The 17,824-nt window shown below is 44.0% G+C and overlaps 1 protein-coding gene across 1 annotated transcript; it reads left to right on the top strand.

The window, feature by feature from the left end:
- Positions 1 to 3,501: 3,501 nt before the first annotated feature.
- T265_10278 (hypothetical protein) lies at positions 3,502 to 16,824 on the top strand (the record flags this gene model as incomplete). The annotated part of the gene is made up of 2 exons (XM_009176603.1): positions 3,502 to 3,996; positions 16,705 to 16,824. The coding sequence occupies 2 exons, from the start codon at positions 3,502 to 3,504 to the stop codon at positions 16,822 to 16,824; spliced, it is 615 nt and encodes a 204-aa protein (XP_009174867.1).
- Between the last annotated feature and the right edge of the window lie 1,000 nt (positions 16,825 to 17,824).

Here is a 17,824-nt window from a genome sequence, read left to right as displayed (position 1 = left end):
AATATCTGCTCTAAGGAATACAGTGGAGTTATATCCGTTCTAATTGCATCCTGCACGTCAATAAGCCTTTTAGGGCAGTAAATTTCCCAGCCTCGTTAGTGATTTTGAGCTTCCTATCCTCAAATCAGTACACATCGTTCAACACACCGTATACTTCTATCCGTTATTAGATTTTACACAATCATGATAGCAACCGTTAAAGTTTATCCCGGGGCCTCCTCAGCCCCCAATCACCGATTCCCGGTTAATCAGTAACTCATACTCCATCAACATTTGCCGTTACACTATGACATTCCTTCGTACTATTGCAGGTAAGGACGGTATTATATCAGTAGTCAAGGAAAGTGTTGTTTAAGTGAACAGTATAACAAATCCCACGATATTTAGTCCACTGAGAATTGGTAGGATCTTGTGGCAGTTATGAATCAATCAGTTCGGAAGCGCACAGCTCACTTCACAATCATCGACTGAAATAAAACAGCTGTACATTGCTTCTCATCTATTCGGCCTGAGCGGATTTCAATGACAGGACGAAATCTCCTCACACGACCACCGATCGATAAGTAGCTCAGACGAAAAATAGTTTCCAAAATTGAGTAAAACTTTCATTTGAGAAATCACAACTCGGGGAGCCGGTCAATATTTGATCATGTGATGTGGTTTCTGTACTGAACGATGAGAGGTATCTTGTCTGAGTGAGAGCTAACCACGCCTGATATTAAAAATCCTAGAAGCCGTATACAAACGTTCAATCCGTGTTGAAATAACTAGCAGGCATATAAGGAATTTCTAGAGACTTTCCACCTTTCATCGTTCGGACGGACTTGAACCGTTAGACCGCACGGTCCAGGGTAGCTTACAAACGAGCGAGGCGTATATTTCGAGACTGCACATGATATATCACCATTTGTCCTTCAGTCACACAGTTTGCATCACGTGATCAGGTGTACACACACACTTCGAATGATAACTATTTGTCTAAAACATCCGCACAATTTCCGGAGTTTTGTCATTTTGCGAAAAAAACTTTCCCAATCTCCTGATAAAAGTTTCGCTTGAAGCAACCGTTTGAGTAGCACTTGCTGGCAGTAGTATCAATGTTTTATTCCTACTAATACAATTTGGTTCTCAGAAAGAAGCGTCCCTAAGAACTTGTCGAGAAAATCAACTCAATTGTGCCACTTGAATGTCCCATGGGTGTCTGAATGAAATCAAATTAAGAACAGTCTATTATCAGGAGGAATTTCTTACATTAAAATTGGATTCAGAATGATTTAATGCAAATTTGAAATATTCGGAAATTGGGTTCTTTTACAGTTGTTAGTAAACCGTGTGAGGTCAGTGTTAGTTATTCGTGCCTTAGTTTTTCTTTCACCTTTCAATTTTAGGAAAATTTTATAAACTGGTTATGATGTCTTGTTGTATACAAAGGCACAACCTAGGGGAGAATGATTGTGGAAAGAGATTAACGTGGATCACTCCTCGGATTCGAAACTACTTTTCACGATCCCAAAAGCGTCTACCAGGAGAATCGATCGCTTTCCGAATACTGCATTTGATCATCTGTGTTGAAAGGCATCCACTTCAATCGGGTATGTCGATTCATAGTGAAGTCGACTGACCCTAAGAATGAATTCGGAAAATTTGGGTGCTACTGCAAAGATTATTTTTCGCACTACTTACATTCACCAAGAATTAATTCTCCTTCGGAGAAATCAAACGTCACTCGGGGTATGTCTGTGCCATGATTTCCTTACCTCAGGTTTCCCTCACAGTTGTTATTGGATCATTCCAATAGTCCCTTGTGTGTAGTTATCTTAAAGATGGACTTCCCTGTGTATTTCGCCTTCCTCCCAGTGCTTCTGATCGTTTTTCTGTGTGTTTCATTTTCCGCCAGTGTTTTGTTTTTGCCGAATCGCAGATCCGTAACTAACCTTTTACTAGTCTAACCAAACAGCAGGATTAGTGGCATCCAGCGAGTCTAATTTATCCTTCCACTTAAACTGTCTGACAGCTAAAAAGAGATGGAGTGTGGAAGAATACTAGGTGAGTCACCAACGCGTCCTGAAGACCTGTTTTTTTAGGGGTGCGGATTAAATTTCCCTTCTAACCAAATTTCAGGCTTGTCTTTCCGTAATTCCTAAATCTTCCACCAGAATTGATGGCTATTCAAACCTGTGATTCACCAAGAGTCGGATTTTTCTAAAGGAGCAAATTTGAAATCGAATTCACCTGCCGTAAAGAATGGTATTCGGGTGAAGATAAGACTAGTCTGAGGCCGTTGATTGCACTCCCACCTGTTAAAATTGGATTGTGAATACAGGAAAACCGTGGACGAGAGATTCGGCTGGGTTCCAGCTGATTCTGTCGAAGAACCAAAGTTGTTTGTGAATGAGTGTATTTCGTCAGAGAATCCCCGTTTGCTGACAGAAGTGTGCTTGCTGTCCAACACTATCTCTCACAAAGTAAACTAGCACTGTTCAGGTATCGGAGATCATTGTACGGCGAGAAGTATGGTTTTTATTGTTTTATCTAAACTCTCTAGTTTACTTTTGATGGCAGTACGGAATCAAAAGAGCATTGACAGCAAAATACGTACAATCTCGTCTCATATGTGTTCGCTCGTTCAGTTTTGCCAACCCTAAATTGAATGGCATGGGTGATTTGGGACATTTCAGAAAGTTTCAGGTTCGGTATGGACTGTACGTCGCCCGCGAAACCTTTTTTTATCCGCCAATATCTTGCAGAAGTAATATCAAGACTGATCCGAAGCTATGTTTATTGGCTTCATATGGACAACCAAGTCGACACGATCGTCAAATCTTGCCACCAATGAGCGTTGGCTTCAAAGTTTCCTAGAAAGTGTGAACTCCGTTCTTGATCAGTACCATAAAGTGCATGGTCAAGGACACATGTGGACTACGCAGGTCCCGTGAACGGTCAACGTTTCCTCATTATCGCGGACGCTTACAGCAAGTGGCCGGAGATTCCATGAAGGCAGTAATATCAAGACTGATCCGAAGCTATGTTTATTGGCTTCATATGGACAACCAAGTCGACACGATCGTCAAATCTTGCCACCAATGAGCGTTGGCTTCAAAGTTTCCTAGAAAGTGTGAACTCCGTTCTTGATCAGTACCATAAAGTGCATGGTCAAGGACACATGTGGACTACGCAGGTCCCGTGAACGGTCAACGTTTCCTCATTATCGCGGACGCTTACAGCAAGTGGCCGGAGATTTTTCCCATGAAGGCAACGATGACCACAGCAACGATTTAAAAGTTGCAGGAATTCTTCGGCTATGCTGAAAAGCTCGTATCTGGCAACGGGACACAGTCCACGTTGTCCCACTTCGCGGACTTTGGATTGCCAGTGGGATTGAACACGTTAGAAGACCCTCATATCACCCAAAATAAAACGGTATGGAAGAACGACTAGAGGATACTTTCAAAAGAGCTTTGCTTAAGGCGGAAGGGGAAGAAACCACAGCAACGCCTCTTAATGTACCGCCTGACTCCAAACCCGTCCACACCGAAGGGCAAATCGCCTGCAGAGACACTACTCTACAGCACTCTTAGAAGCACCTTTGATCTTCCGAAGCCTCCAAAGGAGGTGGTGGCATCATCAAATCAGAAAATGGAGTCCCACTATAATCGCAAGCATGATGCAAAGTGGCGACATTTTGACATCGAACAGAGAGTGCTAGTAAAGGACTATCGTGGTAATCGCGCACCTTGGCGTCAAGGCAAAATCCCACGGCGAATCGGAAATGTCATCTATCATGTTCGCGTGCGTTCCGAAATTTTGGTTCGTCATGCAAATCAGTTGAAAGAAGCTTATTCGCAACCCACACAGAGATTGAACATTTTGATAGAACACCTGGACATGAACAGAGGAAGGACAACTGACACTCAGGTTGCGGAGCAGCTGTCAGAGGTGCCTGTGTATCAACAATTACGAAGGTCGACGCGTAGAATGCCAGTGACAAACACTCAAGTTAGTCCGAGACAGAAGACTTATACTACTCAACTTCAGAGGGGCGATATTAGGAGAACCAGCTCCAAACCTGACGGGACTACATAACAACCAATAAAATAAACGTTTTCGTTGAGACAGATTTGATTGGTTGTTCTTCACTCATCCTTGACGGATGAGTTGTATTCTTAGTATCGCTTTTTTACCCACTTGTACGCGACAGAGATCAGCCGGTTCGCACGTTCGTTGACTTTTTCCGGTTTGGCCAACCGCTATCAATCGGTTATCCAGACCGGGGTTCACGGTACTAAGAAGGCATTAAGGAGACTGTGGTCCACAGCAAAGACCATGGTGGAACTGCGCCGAATTCATGTGCCAAAAGAACGCAGGTCAAGTGGTCCTTACCCCTGTTGCAGTGAGCCATATCTAGTCGACTCCCTGGATGCCTGTATTTCTGTGCCTATCTTTGCTTTGCATTGACTGCTTGTTGGTAGGCTGATACATTTTAAGCTGCAGTAATGCCAGAGTTTGTTCCAAATTCATGACTATTCCTCATCGGTTTTCATGTACCAGCAGGTTAACTACTTATGAGAAGCACTTGTCCCGGCGTTTTCCAAAGAACTGTACTTGCTGTGATCGCAGGCATAGCGGTCTTCCAGGATTCCTGTTTACATTTTTAGGGCAATGATTCACAATTGTTAATGTAAACAAGCCTCAGTCTTTTTTCATAAAGTAAACTACCCACAAGGTTGCTGAAAACTCTTCGACAACCCACGACCAGCTTTGCCCTTCTTGAGGCTCATCAGATAGGTGCAGTCCCCGAGTTTCCCAAATTGGACTGTTGAAGAGTTTTCAGCAACCTTGTGAGTAGTTTCCTCTATGAAAATATACTGCGATATCTCGAATATCGTGCCGAGTGAAACATAAGGCGGCCTATGTGCAGCATATTCAGTTGTAGAATATCACAAACGAGAGTTTCAGTTGAGTCCCTCGCGGAAACCAAGCCTCAGTCTATCTATTATTTGAAATTTATTTGCAACCTCAGTGAAAAAAACCATTGGTAATAAAGTTACCGTCAAAATGTGTGCATTCGTGGGAGAAAGCGTGCCAAGGAGACTTTGGTTTTCATCATTCTCAACCGTTCAACTGGCAGTTATAGCTGCTGATTTCTGGAACTTTCCTACCGGATCATAGTTGGGAAACGTTGAACGCGCTGACCGACGTCGTTGCTGAAATGGTTAGTTAGATTCGTTGTTGTTAGTTTCATCTGTATAACCGTAACATAACTTGTCTCTGCTATCGGTACAACCCAGACATGGGATTGAAATGTTAGTTCTATTTACTGATTGTTGTTCACTGTCACTAACCACAAGAATGCGACTTGCGTGAATGAACACAGCTCACACGTCACACGGATAATGCTGCAGATGTCTTTGTTTATCGATCCAGCCGAAACATATATCGATCTGTGGCTAAAACATTCAATCAAAGAACAGTGTAACCCAGAGGGATTCAGGTGAATTTCAGCTGATTCTCTGTTGGATTCATAGTGGTTCGCAAAAGCTCGTTCATCTGCCTAATGCCTATCCGATGAGCCATAAAAATTTCGAAATCTGTTTGAGATGTTAAAAGTATTGCAGGCAAGTTTCTAAAATGTATTCGGACAATTTTTATACACCCCAGTGGTAGTATTTTGGTGAAGTTAATGTATCATGTATGGCCAAACTAACACCAAATCTCTTGTTTATGATGACTTGATTCATGAGTTTTCAGTAGTGTATTAGTTCTGGACAAAAACGTATTGCGGCGGTACCAACTGAAACTTGAAGCGGTCTGAACCAGCACACTACTAAGAAGCGGATCCTCATAAACGAGAGATTCAACTGGATTCACTTGAATCTCCTTTCAAAACGAAATTCATCTACAAATGAGATTATTCATCGCAAACGCTTCAAATGTAATTCAAGTATAACAAAAGGTTGAGGAGAACTCGAGGACTACGTCTACTCGATGAGTCAGGCCCTTGGACTGTTAGACAGTTTTCAAGAACCTTTTGAGTTGCGTGTGACATCTAGACAAGATATGAAACGCTATTTCAGGTAAGGCCCGATAAAAGTGAATTTGGTCGTGGAGAAAGCCAGGATCAGATGAAACGCCTCACTAGAAGGAGAGGGAAAATAAATTGCCTCAGTACTCAGTAAATCCATACCACGGGGCAGGCAATAAAACACTATTCTTAATGGCGAGAAGGGAGTCGTCACTTGGAAGAATTCATAACACGTGTGTGGTATCGCACCACATGCTCAGATATCCGTTTGAAAAATTACGGGAGAATCCCCGAAGTTAGAAAATCCAACTCAACGTTTCTTCTGTGAAGAAAGCACTTCACGTCTCCGTTATTAGCCTATTCCAGCGGTTAAGTTCACCAAAACAGCTAGTCAATAGAAATTTTATCCTCTATTTGAAGGTGGACGCAATTTGCTTGAGGGCTTTGTACAGAAAGTTTTCTAGTTACTGCGTTGCATGCTCTCCATAAGAATATTTCATCAAAGCCGTTTGAGTTCAGGTGTAGTTGATTGTCCAAAAGGTTCATGTGGGCCCTCCTCGATCTACACAACCCTAACAGATAATCGGTCATCGTTCAGGAAGTCAGGGAAAACCAGTCAAGCTCTCCAAGCCTGAACGCCTTCTCTTGTTAAAGCGTGGCGATTCAAATGCATCCAGTGTACGCCGCTGTAGTCGTAATAACAAGGTCATCCCAGACGTCGGGCGGTCAGAGTTCGATCTCCGGGGCACGATACTACTGGCAAACCATACTAAGAGTGAAACTCCTGCCCAGTTCTTCCTCTTTTTTACTATGGGCCCAACTGGACGAAAGGAAGACTATTCATACAAAAATGCTATGAAAATCCCTTTAGGCTTCTCTTGCACTCAGACCTTGGTACCAAAAACTAAGCCGCCTGTCTTATTGGACCGAAATTAAGTTTATAACACTCGAAATGACTAATATGATGTTATTGGGAGAACCAGCTCCAAACGTAACGGGACTACATCACAGCCAATAGAATAACCGTTTTCGTTGAGACAGATTTCAATTCATTCGCCCTTGACAGATGAGTTGTATTCTTAGTATCACATTTTTGACCCGCTTTTACTCGACAGTGATCAGTAGAGCAGTTGGCTCGCACGTTCATTGACTTTTTCCGGTTTGGCCAAGCGCACCAGGCTATCAATCGGTTATCCAGACCGGGGTTCACAATAATTAGAAGGCATTAAGGAGACTGTGGTCCACAGCAGATTTGCACCCCGAATCGGTTAAACATGGGTCAGCGGAGTTTGTTGCTTGAAAATCGGTTGAGACTAATGCATGAAACTAGCGCGTAACCTTGACTACCTGGCTCGCAACTATACAGCTGCTTCATCAGAATCTGCGAGAAGAATAAACCACTTTTGTGTTGCTTAATTTTCCACGACTTGACGCGCTCTAAACACAAGCTTGCTGCTGGTTAGTTCTTCTGACGTGATATCGTACAAGTAATAGGGAAATAGTGTTAAGGTGGGGACGCTGTTTTTGAAATGTGGAATGTATGCCCTTGCAGCTGGAAAGTTAATTCACTATGCTGGGATCAAATGAATTGTTTACGTCACATTTTTCGTCATATGATCAAGAATGCGCCCCATCTGGTTCCATAAACCGCCAGCTGCTGGTGTGATGTGCCTTACTGGTAAGTGATTCCTCGGAGATTATCTGAGTTACATCTGTCTTTGTCGTAATTGATAATGGGTAGAGAGTATCCAAAGGACCAGACGTCAAGTGCTGGCTAATTTTCCACCACCTGCTCGCGCCTACCGTAAACAAAATAGATTAGGCCGCATGCGCGCGGACAGTAGCCACAAAGTAGCGCATACCAGGTTTTGTCGCAAAAACGCCTACTTTGGAGGGCGAAAACAACTGTATTCTTACAAGATTCCACGTTCAAACGATATTCACTTGTATCGGTCCTCAGCTACACTACCGGGACGACCAAGCCCAGACAGGAACAGTCAGGATGCCGGGATTGTGATTGAACCAAGGACTTTCCAGTCACTAAGTTCGCACTTTAATCAATGAGCTCATAACAGATGTACAGATGTGAAGTTGACTGTATTAAACTGTAGTAACGCTATTTCTCTCAGCTTAGTTCTCGGGCTGAGCCTCCCAAGCTAGCATTTACGTCAAACACAACCACCAAAGGTACACAAGGTATATTAACGCCCCAAACGAAGTCAGGAACGGTTGTACAGCGCTTCGTATATATATAGTGTAGGCGGTTATAACTTTCTGGAATTTCTGACGCGTTCTGGATGCGCCATTGGCAACCGGCATTTGGTCAATACTAGATTGGCTGTTGGGTTCAGACTTTCGACCGATTGGATCTCGTCTTGATGCCGGACCAGCGAGCTTCCCGAATTCTCGGCCAATCTTGCGTGGGATGAACTTCTCGGCCGTAGCAGCCCTGAGTGCGAGCGATAAAGCGGAATCCGTGTGGAATTCGGCCTAACATAAACCTACTCCAAAAAATCCACGACAACGCGGAATAAGTTTGATAATTCAAAAACAAAAATACTTGTTTTATACAAGTTTACAGTACCCTAAATAATTGCGTCTATCACAGTATCGCGACAAAAGCAGTCCGTCAACTACTGTAGCTACGGTTAAGCCGTCAAGCACTGATTTCATTGAAATCCACTGGACAGGTGATATGACTTGCCATGCTTGACAATAGTTCCCAGTGTTTTGTGACGTACTTGAAGAACAGTTTATATATACGCCCAAAGGGTTGATGATCGCATGCTTGACTGACCTCAGTTTGTAATGTTCCTTTGCGGTTCTCTTACAGTGCTTCATTTAATGTAGAAATGACCCCATCACAACGGAGGAACAGAACTGTCAGCATGAGGTCGTCAAAAAAACCAACCAGATACAAGAAAATGAGAACACAGTATCATCCAGATTCCAAACGGATCAGACAGATTACGCGGAAGCCACCACCCGAAGAACCTGTCAATTTATTACCACTAAATACTGTTTAGAAGCTATCTAAGCCTAGACAGAAAAAGGGAGTTTACCTATAAAGACGGTTCACGTCAACTGTGACGGGCGTTTTTCTTCAAATACAACGGAGATAGGTAATAGTACGCGGGGAATAGTTGTCTTGCAGTTGCTTGGCATTCTTCTATTAACAAGAGAGTTGAAGAATGCCGCGTTCGCTCTGCTACGAAACACTGCCCCTCTGTTCCCGTATTTATACTCCTTCGCTTTATATTTATTAGGAGAACCAGCTCCCAATGTAAGTGAACTACACAACGTCCAATAGAATAACCGTTTTCGTTGAGACATATTAATTGGTTGTTCTTCACTTGTCGTTGACAGATCTATTTGTATCATCACCTTTAGGTCTGCCTAGAGCTTTCCACGTGAGCTTTACAAACAGCCCGTTTTCGGCTGCACATGACACGCCTGTAAGCCCCAGTGTTCAATAAATCGATAAGCTGATTCGCATGTTTATTGGCTTTCTGGTTTGGCTGAGCACATCAGACTATCAAGCGGCTATCCAGGCTCGGGTTCACGGTATTAAGAAGGCATTATGAAAACGGTGGTCCACAGGAAGTTGGCGACGGGGATGAGATTGCTACTTGTCTGTATATGAAGACAAAAATTGCTTGAATGAAACTTTCCGAGTAAACCTTTCGACAGTGTCCTTACCTAAATAAGCTAATGGATCAGATTAGCGAACCACTCTCACTCGCAAACTAATTTAGTTTTATGGGTGACCAGATTGCATCTGTTGCTTACGGTGTTATTCGACTGAACGTGCAGCACCAATATACCAACTTAGATATGAAGTGCGTCGGTGCAGCAAAACTAGTTAAGGAATAACGTCATAAACGAGTAAACGAGTAAGCCAAATTAGTACGCAAATGGGTGTAATCCGCTAAATTCGTACAGTTTGGGCTCAAGTAAGGCGTTAGGTTGAAGGAAAACTCAAAACCCAAGAAGGACGAAACAAGTGGTGCGCTGTCAGCAATCCCGTGAGTTGTTTCTCAAGTCTCTAGTTGATCGGAAATCATATGTAAACGATTCAATCGTGTTTGATACACGGTTTTACAAAAAACTTGGGTGCTACCCGGGAAATCGAGCCAGAACAGTTGTTTCTGAAAATGTGAAATATCATATCACGAATAAACTATGGTCGTACTCTATCCCAACTTGTTTTTTCTCTCAAGAACGAATTAAAGTCTGCCGTGTTTGTGGAAAACCCTTCATCCCTAAAATATCCTCCTAGATCTTGAATGGGTGATGAAACTCTGTGATTAGCCAGGCGGTATTGTAAAGAGTGTAGTTTTAAAGGCGATCGACATTTTCAAGAATCGATCAAAGTACACAACTTCAAACGTTACAGAATCAAGTGACCTTGAGATGTGACACAAACAATGGACGTCGTGGTGAGCGGTATGTCACCTTAAACATGCCTAAAGAGACGTACCTGTGTGTGCCAGAGATTTGCGCACAAATTGGCGCACCTGATCTGCCTGGCCTGGAATCATTCCCTGTTTACGTGTCTATTATGGGGCAGTATACAGTTGGGTCTTTTCGCAAACACACCCATTTGCATATCAATTTGGTTCTGATGGGAGACTCACCGGTACCCAAGGTGAATCTCAAGCATAGGTATTTTCTTTCGGATTCGGGTTAGGCCACTTCAAGACTCGTGGTACTGTTCAACCGTTCGTTGTGGAGCAAACTGTTGATTTAATAACGCGTGAGCTTTTCAATAAAGCTCATCCATCCCAGTGATAACTTCACATGGATGCGTAAAGTCTCAATGGTCCAACTTTTGAGAAACCTGGCTGAACGAGTCACTTGCTCAAAAGAAACGCTTTAAAGTGCAGTCCACTGGTGTTCAGCTGATGTTCCTAATGATTTTTTCAAACGAATGGACAGTTATTGAGCAATTCTCTTTAATGTCAACGTTGACTGTTTCGCTCATCCATGTCCGCACCAGTGTACCGCTGATACTACTGATGAGGCGCGCGAGTAATATATGGTTTTCTCGAAGTTCAGTCCCATGTCTAATGCAAGGTTAGGTTCATTACAGAACATGTGACACCGCTTGGCAGCGTTCGCTTACAATTGCGTGATCCCCGAAAGTTCAAGAAGACGCCTGAGCATGTCCATTTAAAAAAAACTATATGCACATGAGGTGTTTACTTTCCTGTCCAGCAGTTTGTAACCGCTTATCTGGTGTTTGCTGACAAGCGGCCTCTAGTTGAAGGCTTTTATCTTTAGACGAGTAGTAAACTGTATTCCGATTCCGTCGAACATAGGAGCCGCAGATAACGCTGTGGCACAGAAATCACGGAGAACTGCGTTGTTATTGTCGAGGGTACCTCCTCATACTTTAATGGGTCAGATATGTTTTGTTTTCGTTCAACTCAACCAGTCTGTCTCAATGTTTACGGCCCAGATCGGTGGCAGCGGCATAATTCGGGACATCAACGTCAGGATATTGCGTAATCAAAAATCCACGCGGTGCTGAAAAGAAGACACGATTAAGAATAGCCTATTTCTTGTTGAGTGAGGTCAGCTTTAATAAACACATTGAGGGTTAGTCAATGAACTTTTTAAAGCTCTTGTTATGTGAGTACCTGTTGGGCTTTCCGGTCATAAACTGCGTCGACCTTTATTTCGGAAACAAAACGCGACAAGAACTAGAGGTTTTATCAGTTATAGGTTGCACTGACGATGTCTCCTCACATGTTGACGAAACGCTTGCAAGCCAGTTGCGAAGTTGGACGAACAGATCAACTGACACCTGATCAGCATCCCAATGGTTTATCAACTCTCACACAAAGCGCATCAATTCATTCTGTAGGACTTTAGAGAGCTTCCCCGAGCTTCAATCATTCATAGTTCGGTCAGTAAAATAAACCCACCTGAAAGCTTGCTCCTTCAAGGACATCTCAGAATTTGACCGGTATTTGCAACAGGACTGCAAAAACCTTTAGAATTGGCTCACTGTTCTGTCAGAAGTTTAGGAGCTATCGCTCAAAAATGTTCCATTTTCTGTATGCGGAGAATTCCCAACATTTGAGCATTGCGGTTTGATTTCTTATGTTACTTACCAGGTGATTTCAGTTTGTCTTCTGGTAATTTTTTCCTGACAACAGACTGGCTAACTGGCAGTTATAGAGATGGAGAGACTTTGTGACAAGCCGCGGACTAACCTGGGTGTTGTCCTTACATACTTTATCTCATGCATACGCAATAGACAAGTGGAAACCGGCGCGCGCAGCTACACATCCTAAATTGGCACCAGCTGACTGGAGCTCCCACAAGATACGGTCGTCATGGATGAGGGTGGATGCTTGGTAGCTTCTCTTGAGAAGTAAGGCATGGAAAATCGAAGTGTTCTGCGTTTTCTCTGCTGATTGGCGATTTAACCTCTAGATTTTGCATTTAGATAGCTTCCATTCAGGCTAAATTATTCTAAGGGCTACCCTCGAGCCTTTACTCCACTTACCACTTACCGTCTGAACCCAAAGTTGCCGTTACCTGTCCGCAAGGTGTCAAATCAGAACCTTATCGCTCTTTGAAGCACTGCAGATCAACCTCTCGTTCGCGTCTCTAGTGACCCAATATTCGCCTGGCCAATAAGATGCCTAAGGATAATAAGCTCTAAAAAACATCGTCATTGTCGATCGAAAAAGTGCACATTCCAGCATACCATTCTAAAGAACTGTTCGAATTTCGCTCACATGAACTGAATTTAGACTGTTCAGCTGGCCTCATGTCCTGTTTAAAGCAAGTCACTAGCAAGGCATTTACATGAAGCGAGTCATGTTTTTCGGTTTGGTGGCACCAATAAATTAAGAGAAGCAACTGTTTTGGGAGCATCAAGCAAATTATTACAAAACTTCCATCCAACTCACTGTTACGTAGACTTTCGGGAACGCACCTTCACCAGGTTCCTCATATGAATCCCCCTGCTACACCGGGCCAACTATCTCCTTTCTCCCTCTTTTTCCGAAACGTCAACCACAAGAGATGACTAATTATACTGAAAGCCTCACGGCGTTTTGCCTTTACTAGCCGAAGTAACATAGCACCAATTGATACTGAGCATGTCTTCCTAATAATACATGGAAAAAGACACGACAGTGCGGAGTTTGGAACCTTCAGGAAAGAAAAAATGGGAAGGTTACATGGGTGGTGCGGTGAAATTTCTAATCTACTGGCACATCGCCCGGTCTAGTTAACGATTTACTTGCATTGTTCCGTTTCACAAAACTTTTGTCCTAAAGGAAAGCACATCTTGAGCTTTTCTTCTAACAGACCACATATTTTGTGCCGTTTTCACATACCTTTACTTCTCACATGTTACGTCATCCGACTAACCGGATCAGTCCGAAAGGAGCAACTAACCGTGGACCGGTTTCTCACTGTTAATCATGTCTGTTTTGCACTACTAATAAGTATCTAGTAGCGCGTGAAATAAATACTTGAATCTTTCAAAGGTGATGAGCGCGCAAGCGGTGCCCAAACGATTACTTAGGGTGCAATAAACCTGAGTCGTACATCACGGAAATGACAAACGCAAATGAATTTCTCTCATGCCGCTTATTTGCTTGGTTTCTGGCACATGTGAAGTGCTACACAGGTAAAACGTTCAACTCTTCACTATTTCGTAATCAAAGCTTCCACTCCTCCCTTTGAGCGCGTGGAGCAACCTCAAACCATCTGTCTACAGCGGACGCTCCTGACAGAAGTAGAGTACATGTGGACGCATGTAAGCTTTTTGCAAAGCCTGGAGTGGCGACACCATAACTGTGATGTGAAATGTACGTGCAAGAACCTTATGGATATATAGGACAAAGAAGGTGGAAACTGGTTTGTGTCACGTATCACAAAGACAGTCATCGTTAGGGTTAGTAACGCCGTTGTACGTCATACTGTGGCTTCAAATAGATGAACCAAACCAGAAATTTACGTTGAAACAGGAACAGCTGAGACACTTCCGGCAGTTTTAACAACTCACGTAAATCACACTGAAGTTCAACCAGGTCCATTTAAAAGTTTGTCAACTATTTATTAGGTCGTTCATGTGCTTTCCCATATCATTTGTCATCAAAGCAGCCTCATTCGAAGTCGACATTTGGGACAGACGGATCCACTAAGTTTGTGGTTCCCCGTAACACGTGTCTGGAGAGCAGTCGTCCTAATTACTACACCTTTAGGCGGATGTGTTACGTGCAGGATACGAACCAAACGAAGGATGCTCTGATCGTGCAGGATACGAACCAAACGAAGGCATGCTCTGATTGGTCAGAATGTCAGCCAATCCGGATCGAGCATCTTTAACTTGGCTCTTCTCGCTCCTTCACGGAGAGTCTAGCGTAACCTTGTGGAACATTCTGTCAGTATACTATAAATACGGTTGCACTAATTGTCCTTAGTCTCCATGAAGGGCTGTCTGAAGCTATCGCGCTGATAATGACGATCGTTGGACGGTTCACAAAAACCAAATCACATCCAAATAGTAATTGTGTGAATGGATATTATCTAACAGTCTGAGACGTAGTCCACTTCCGAGCTTAATGGGTCATACTTTCCCTGCTTGACGTGACAGCCATAAATCAGTTTTTGTTCCGACTTTGGGTGGACAAGTATTTGGAAGTTAGGTTTCTCCCAACCAGAAGATTATTGTATGCATGTGTCGTTGATGTTACATTTAGAAACAGAAACATTCGTGCTGCATTACAGTCATGCAAGAGACCACATTTCGATTGACCTCGCTCATGAAGTAACCCACCGTCATCGGGTCGAACCAATGGCGATGAGGCGCAATAATACCAGTCTCAGTATCCAACCCTATTAATCGGAGCCTGTGTCATCAACCACTGTTTTCAGGTTGTTGAGTATGCAGAACGATTCGCTTGAAATACCTTGGGATTTATCGAGGCAGTGTTTGTTGTCAGTAAAGCGACCAGTTCAGAGGACACGAAAGGCTTCAATGACCTTGAAGTATGACAGAAATGCCACGCATATACTGAACCAAACCTTTCTTGCACAGAGCCAGTATTCGAGGTATCCCATTCCCGACACTGGAGTGAAACCAGGTGCCTGACTCGATAGTCATTGGCATGGCTTTAGGGGGCCGGCCTGGCCCGAGGGTGCACTGTGTAAGTCAGCACTGTCTCATTCCTAGTGCAGCTCTGCAGAGCAGGTGCCTTTTGAGCAGCAGCCGGCGGTCAAGGGCAACCGTTGGGCGATTGGAGCGTGCGGCTTTTTAGGGCCGACCCTTTCTAACTCGTCCTTCCGCGGTGGAATGCAACATCACTGCTTCCATAAATATGGACATGATGGTCGCCTAAAAAAAGCCTTGCTCTCTTCACACTTCTATCACAGAGGACAGTATGACTTTACCTCCAGACTCCTACGCAAAACAACTTCTCGCAGCACGGTGACTCGCTGTTCTTCATCGGGCTGCTCCCCTTTGGCCTTCCTGACATGGTTGAACCTTTAGGAACTGAGTTCTAGCGAGTAAAGCCTGCACGATTATCGCATCACTGAAGCCCGACTACCACGGCAAGGTGACAACTTTAGGTCGGGTCCGTCCGACACTCAGTCTTACATGCCAGGCTGGTCAGCAGTCTGACGAACACAGTCTCCTGGCCGTCCAGGATGGGGGTAGGGACACGTGTGGTGAATTGCATTTACACCATACAATACAGCCTTGCGGTCAGGCTTACGAGCTAAAGACTTTGGTTGAGGACCCTAATACTCCTCGTGTCTAGGTGTGGGAGACCTGGTAGTATCCCAGCCGGCGTACAAACGGGAATAATCTCATGCCAAGTGGACCGTCGCGTGATGCTATCACCTTAACTGCTGCATACAGCAGGGCAGGTAATCAAAAACACGCTTTTGCCGAAGCCTGCCCTCTTTCTCTTTCACACACTTTTCACCCTCCTCCGCAAGCCCCACTAGTTCTCTTCTTGTAGGCCTACCAGTCGGGACTGACGAGTGCGTTCGTTCTGCATCAGTTTTGGCATAGATGTCTTTCCCGTCATCTGACGTTGACGTCTATCTAACTGCTCTAAATGTCCACACCCTGAAGCAACTCACTACGGCAGTGAAACATTACGTTTGAACACTGATGTTATGCTGACGATTATGTGTGTGTGTGTGTCCAAGGGTACATGTGCATGAGGTTCAAGATAGCTGAGTGGTTATGGCACCAGCTTAACGACCGGGAGGTCCTGGTTCGAACCAGATCTCAGCATCTCCACTGCTCCTGTCTAGGCTTGAGCAACCTGGCAGCATCCCAGCCCTCAGAATAAGCTGGTGAATGCCATGTCGAGCTACAAATAAAGCTTACGACCTGATAAGTGGATGACAGAAAAAGACTCCCCGACCTGATATAGATGAAAGGAAAAGATCAGTTTGTCACGCGTGTGATTTCGATCGAACCACAGTGCTGTTTTGTCCTCCAGATGATGGGTGGTACCACTTTACCGTCGATAACATCATCCAGTTGACCGACTGCCAGTGGTATTGAGACTGTTCTTAGTGAGAACGAGACCGACTGACATGCTTACGCCATGCTTTATCCCATTTCGCGTTTGCATGGTACCGGCTCTGATGTTTTTGTGATTGGATTTTGGATTCTGAATTGATGTTTTATTCAGACTGGACGTGGTGACAATAACAGGCCGGGAATTGGTCTGGACACCATAAACGCCGTCAGCTGCAGATCACATGAGGGTGACACACTAGTCCGATTTGTCCAATCAACCATGTCTGATTGATTTCTTGGAAAATTTGGGCACCAAGCGACAAATTATGGAGTTTCTGTCCCTGCTATGCATTACCCAATGTGAGCACTTGTGCCGTTCTGCTGTAATGGGCTATGGACTTGGCCGAATAGACGAGGTCCGACGACACGAATTATGGTGTTTTAATTATTCCCTCGCGCCGCCTACAAAACCATCTCCAGTTTCGTATCAACCGAAAACTACCTCCGAATTCGAATAATTATCGCGTCTATTTTCCCTCTGGATTGGATGTATAAAACAGCGGTAGAGAAATAATAGCGGCCAATTTCCGCCCTCACTGCTCACGAGTAGTTTCGCACAATTTGAAATCATATACCGGTCACAAAAAAAACTCCAGAGAGAAATGATTTCTCGTCTGTAGAAGTAGGTTATGAACCACTGGTTTGTCGTGTGTGTCGCTCGCGATTATTTTGGAATCCGACAATGTAACCCGAAACGGACGATCGCATAGGAAGTTGCCTGTCCTGCATTCTTAAGAGAATGGTTCCCCTTCAAAATAATCGCTTTTGATGATGCTATACTGTAAAAATTCACAATACTATGCTTTTCTTCCTGCATGAGGGGGCGATTGTGTTGTGCAAACGACGTTATGGAGCAGGTGTATCACGCAGCCAAAGGAGATTTGAGTCGAGAAGTTTGAACACTGGTCTTGTATCATGCACAACCTACGACAATGGCTTTCTTGAATGCGGAAAAATTTTGGCTATCCAGATGACACCAGTGGTGCACTCTTCTCGGTGACCTAGCTACATAAACTGCACAAGCATCGCACTCTACACTCTGGTCTGTATCAAGAACTGCAAAGAGTGAATCACCATACAGCTGGCTACAAGCAAAGTATCGCTGTTTCGCTATAGTCCAACCAGAATCGATTTTGCGTCATATTATCGACCGAAATGACACGTCGCACACACTGTCGACTTACTCCAGCAGCAAACTCAAAGAGTCGATCCACACCCATCCACATTTTCCC

This window comes from Opisthorchis viverrini, assembly GCF_000715545.1.
Source record: "Opisthorchis viverrini unplaced genomic scaffold opera_v5_349, whole genome shotgun sequence".
In the NCBI taxonomy this organism is placed as follows: Eukaryota; Metazoa; Platyhelminthes; class Trematoda; order Opisthorchiida; family Opisthorchiidae; genus Opisthorchis; species Opisthorchis viverrini.
The sequence above is the reverse complement of the archived record's forward strand: the minus strand, read 5'-3'. Positions and strand labels throughout refer to the sequence as shown.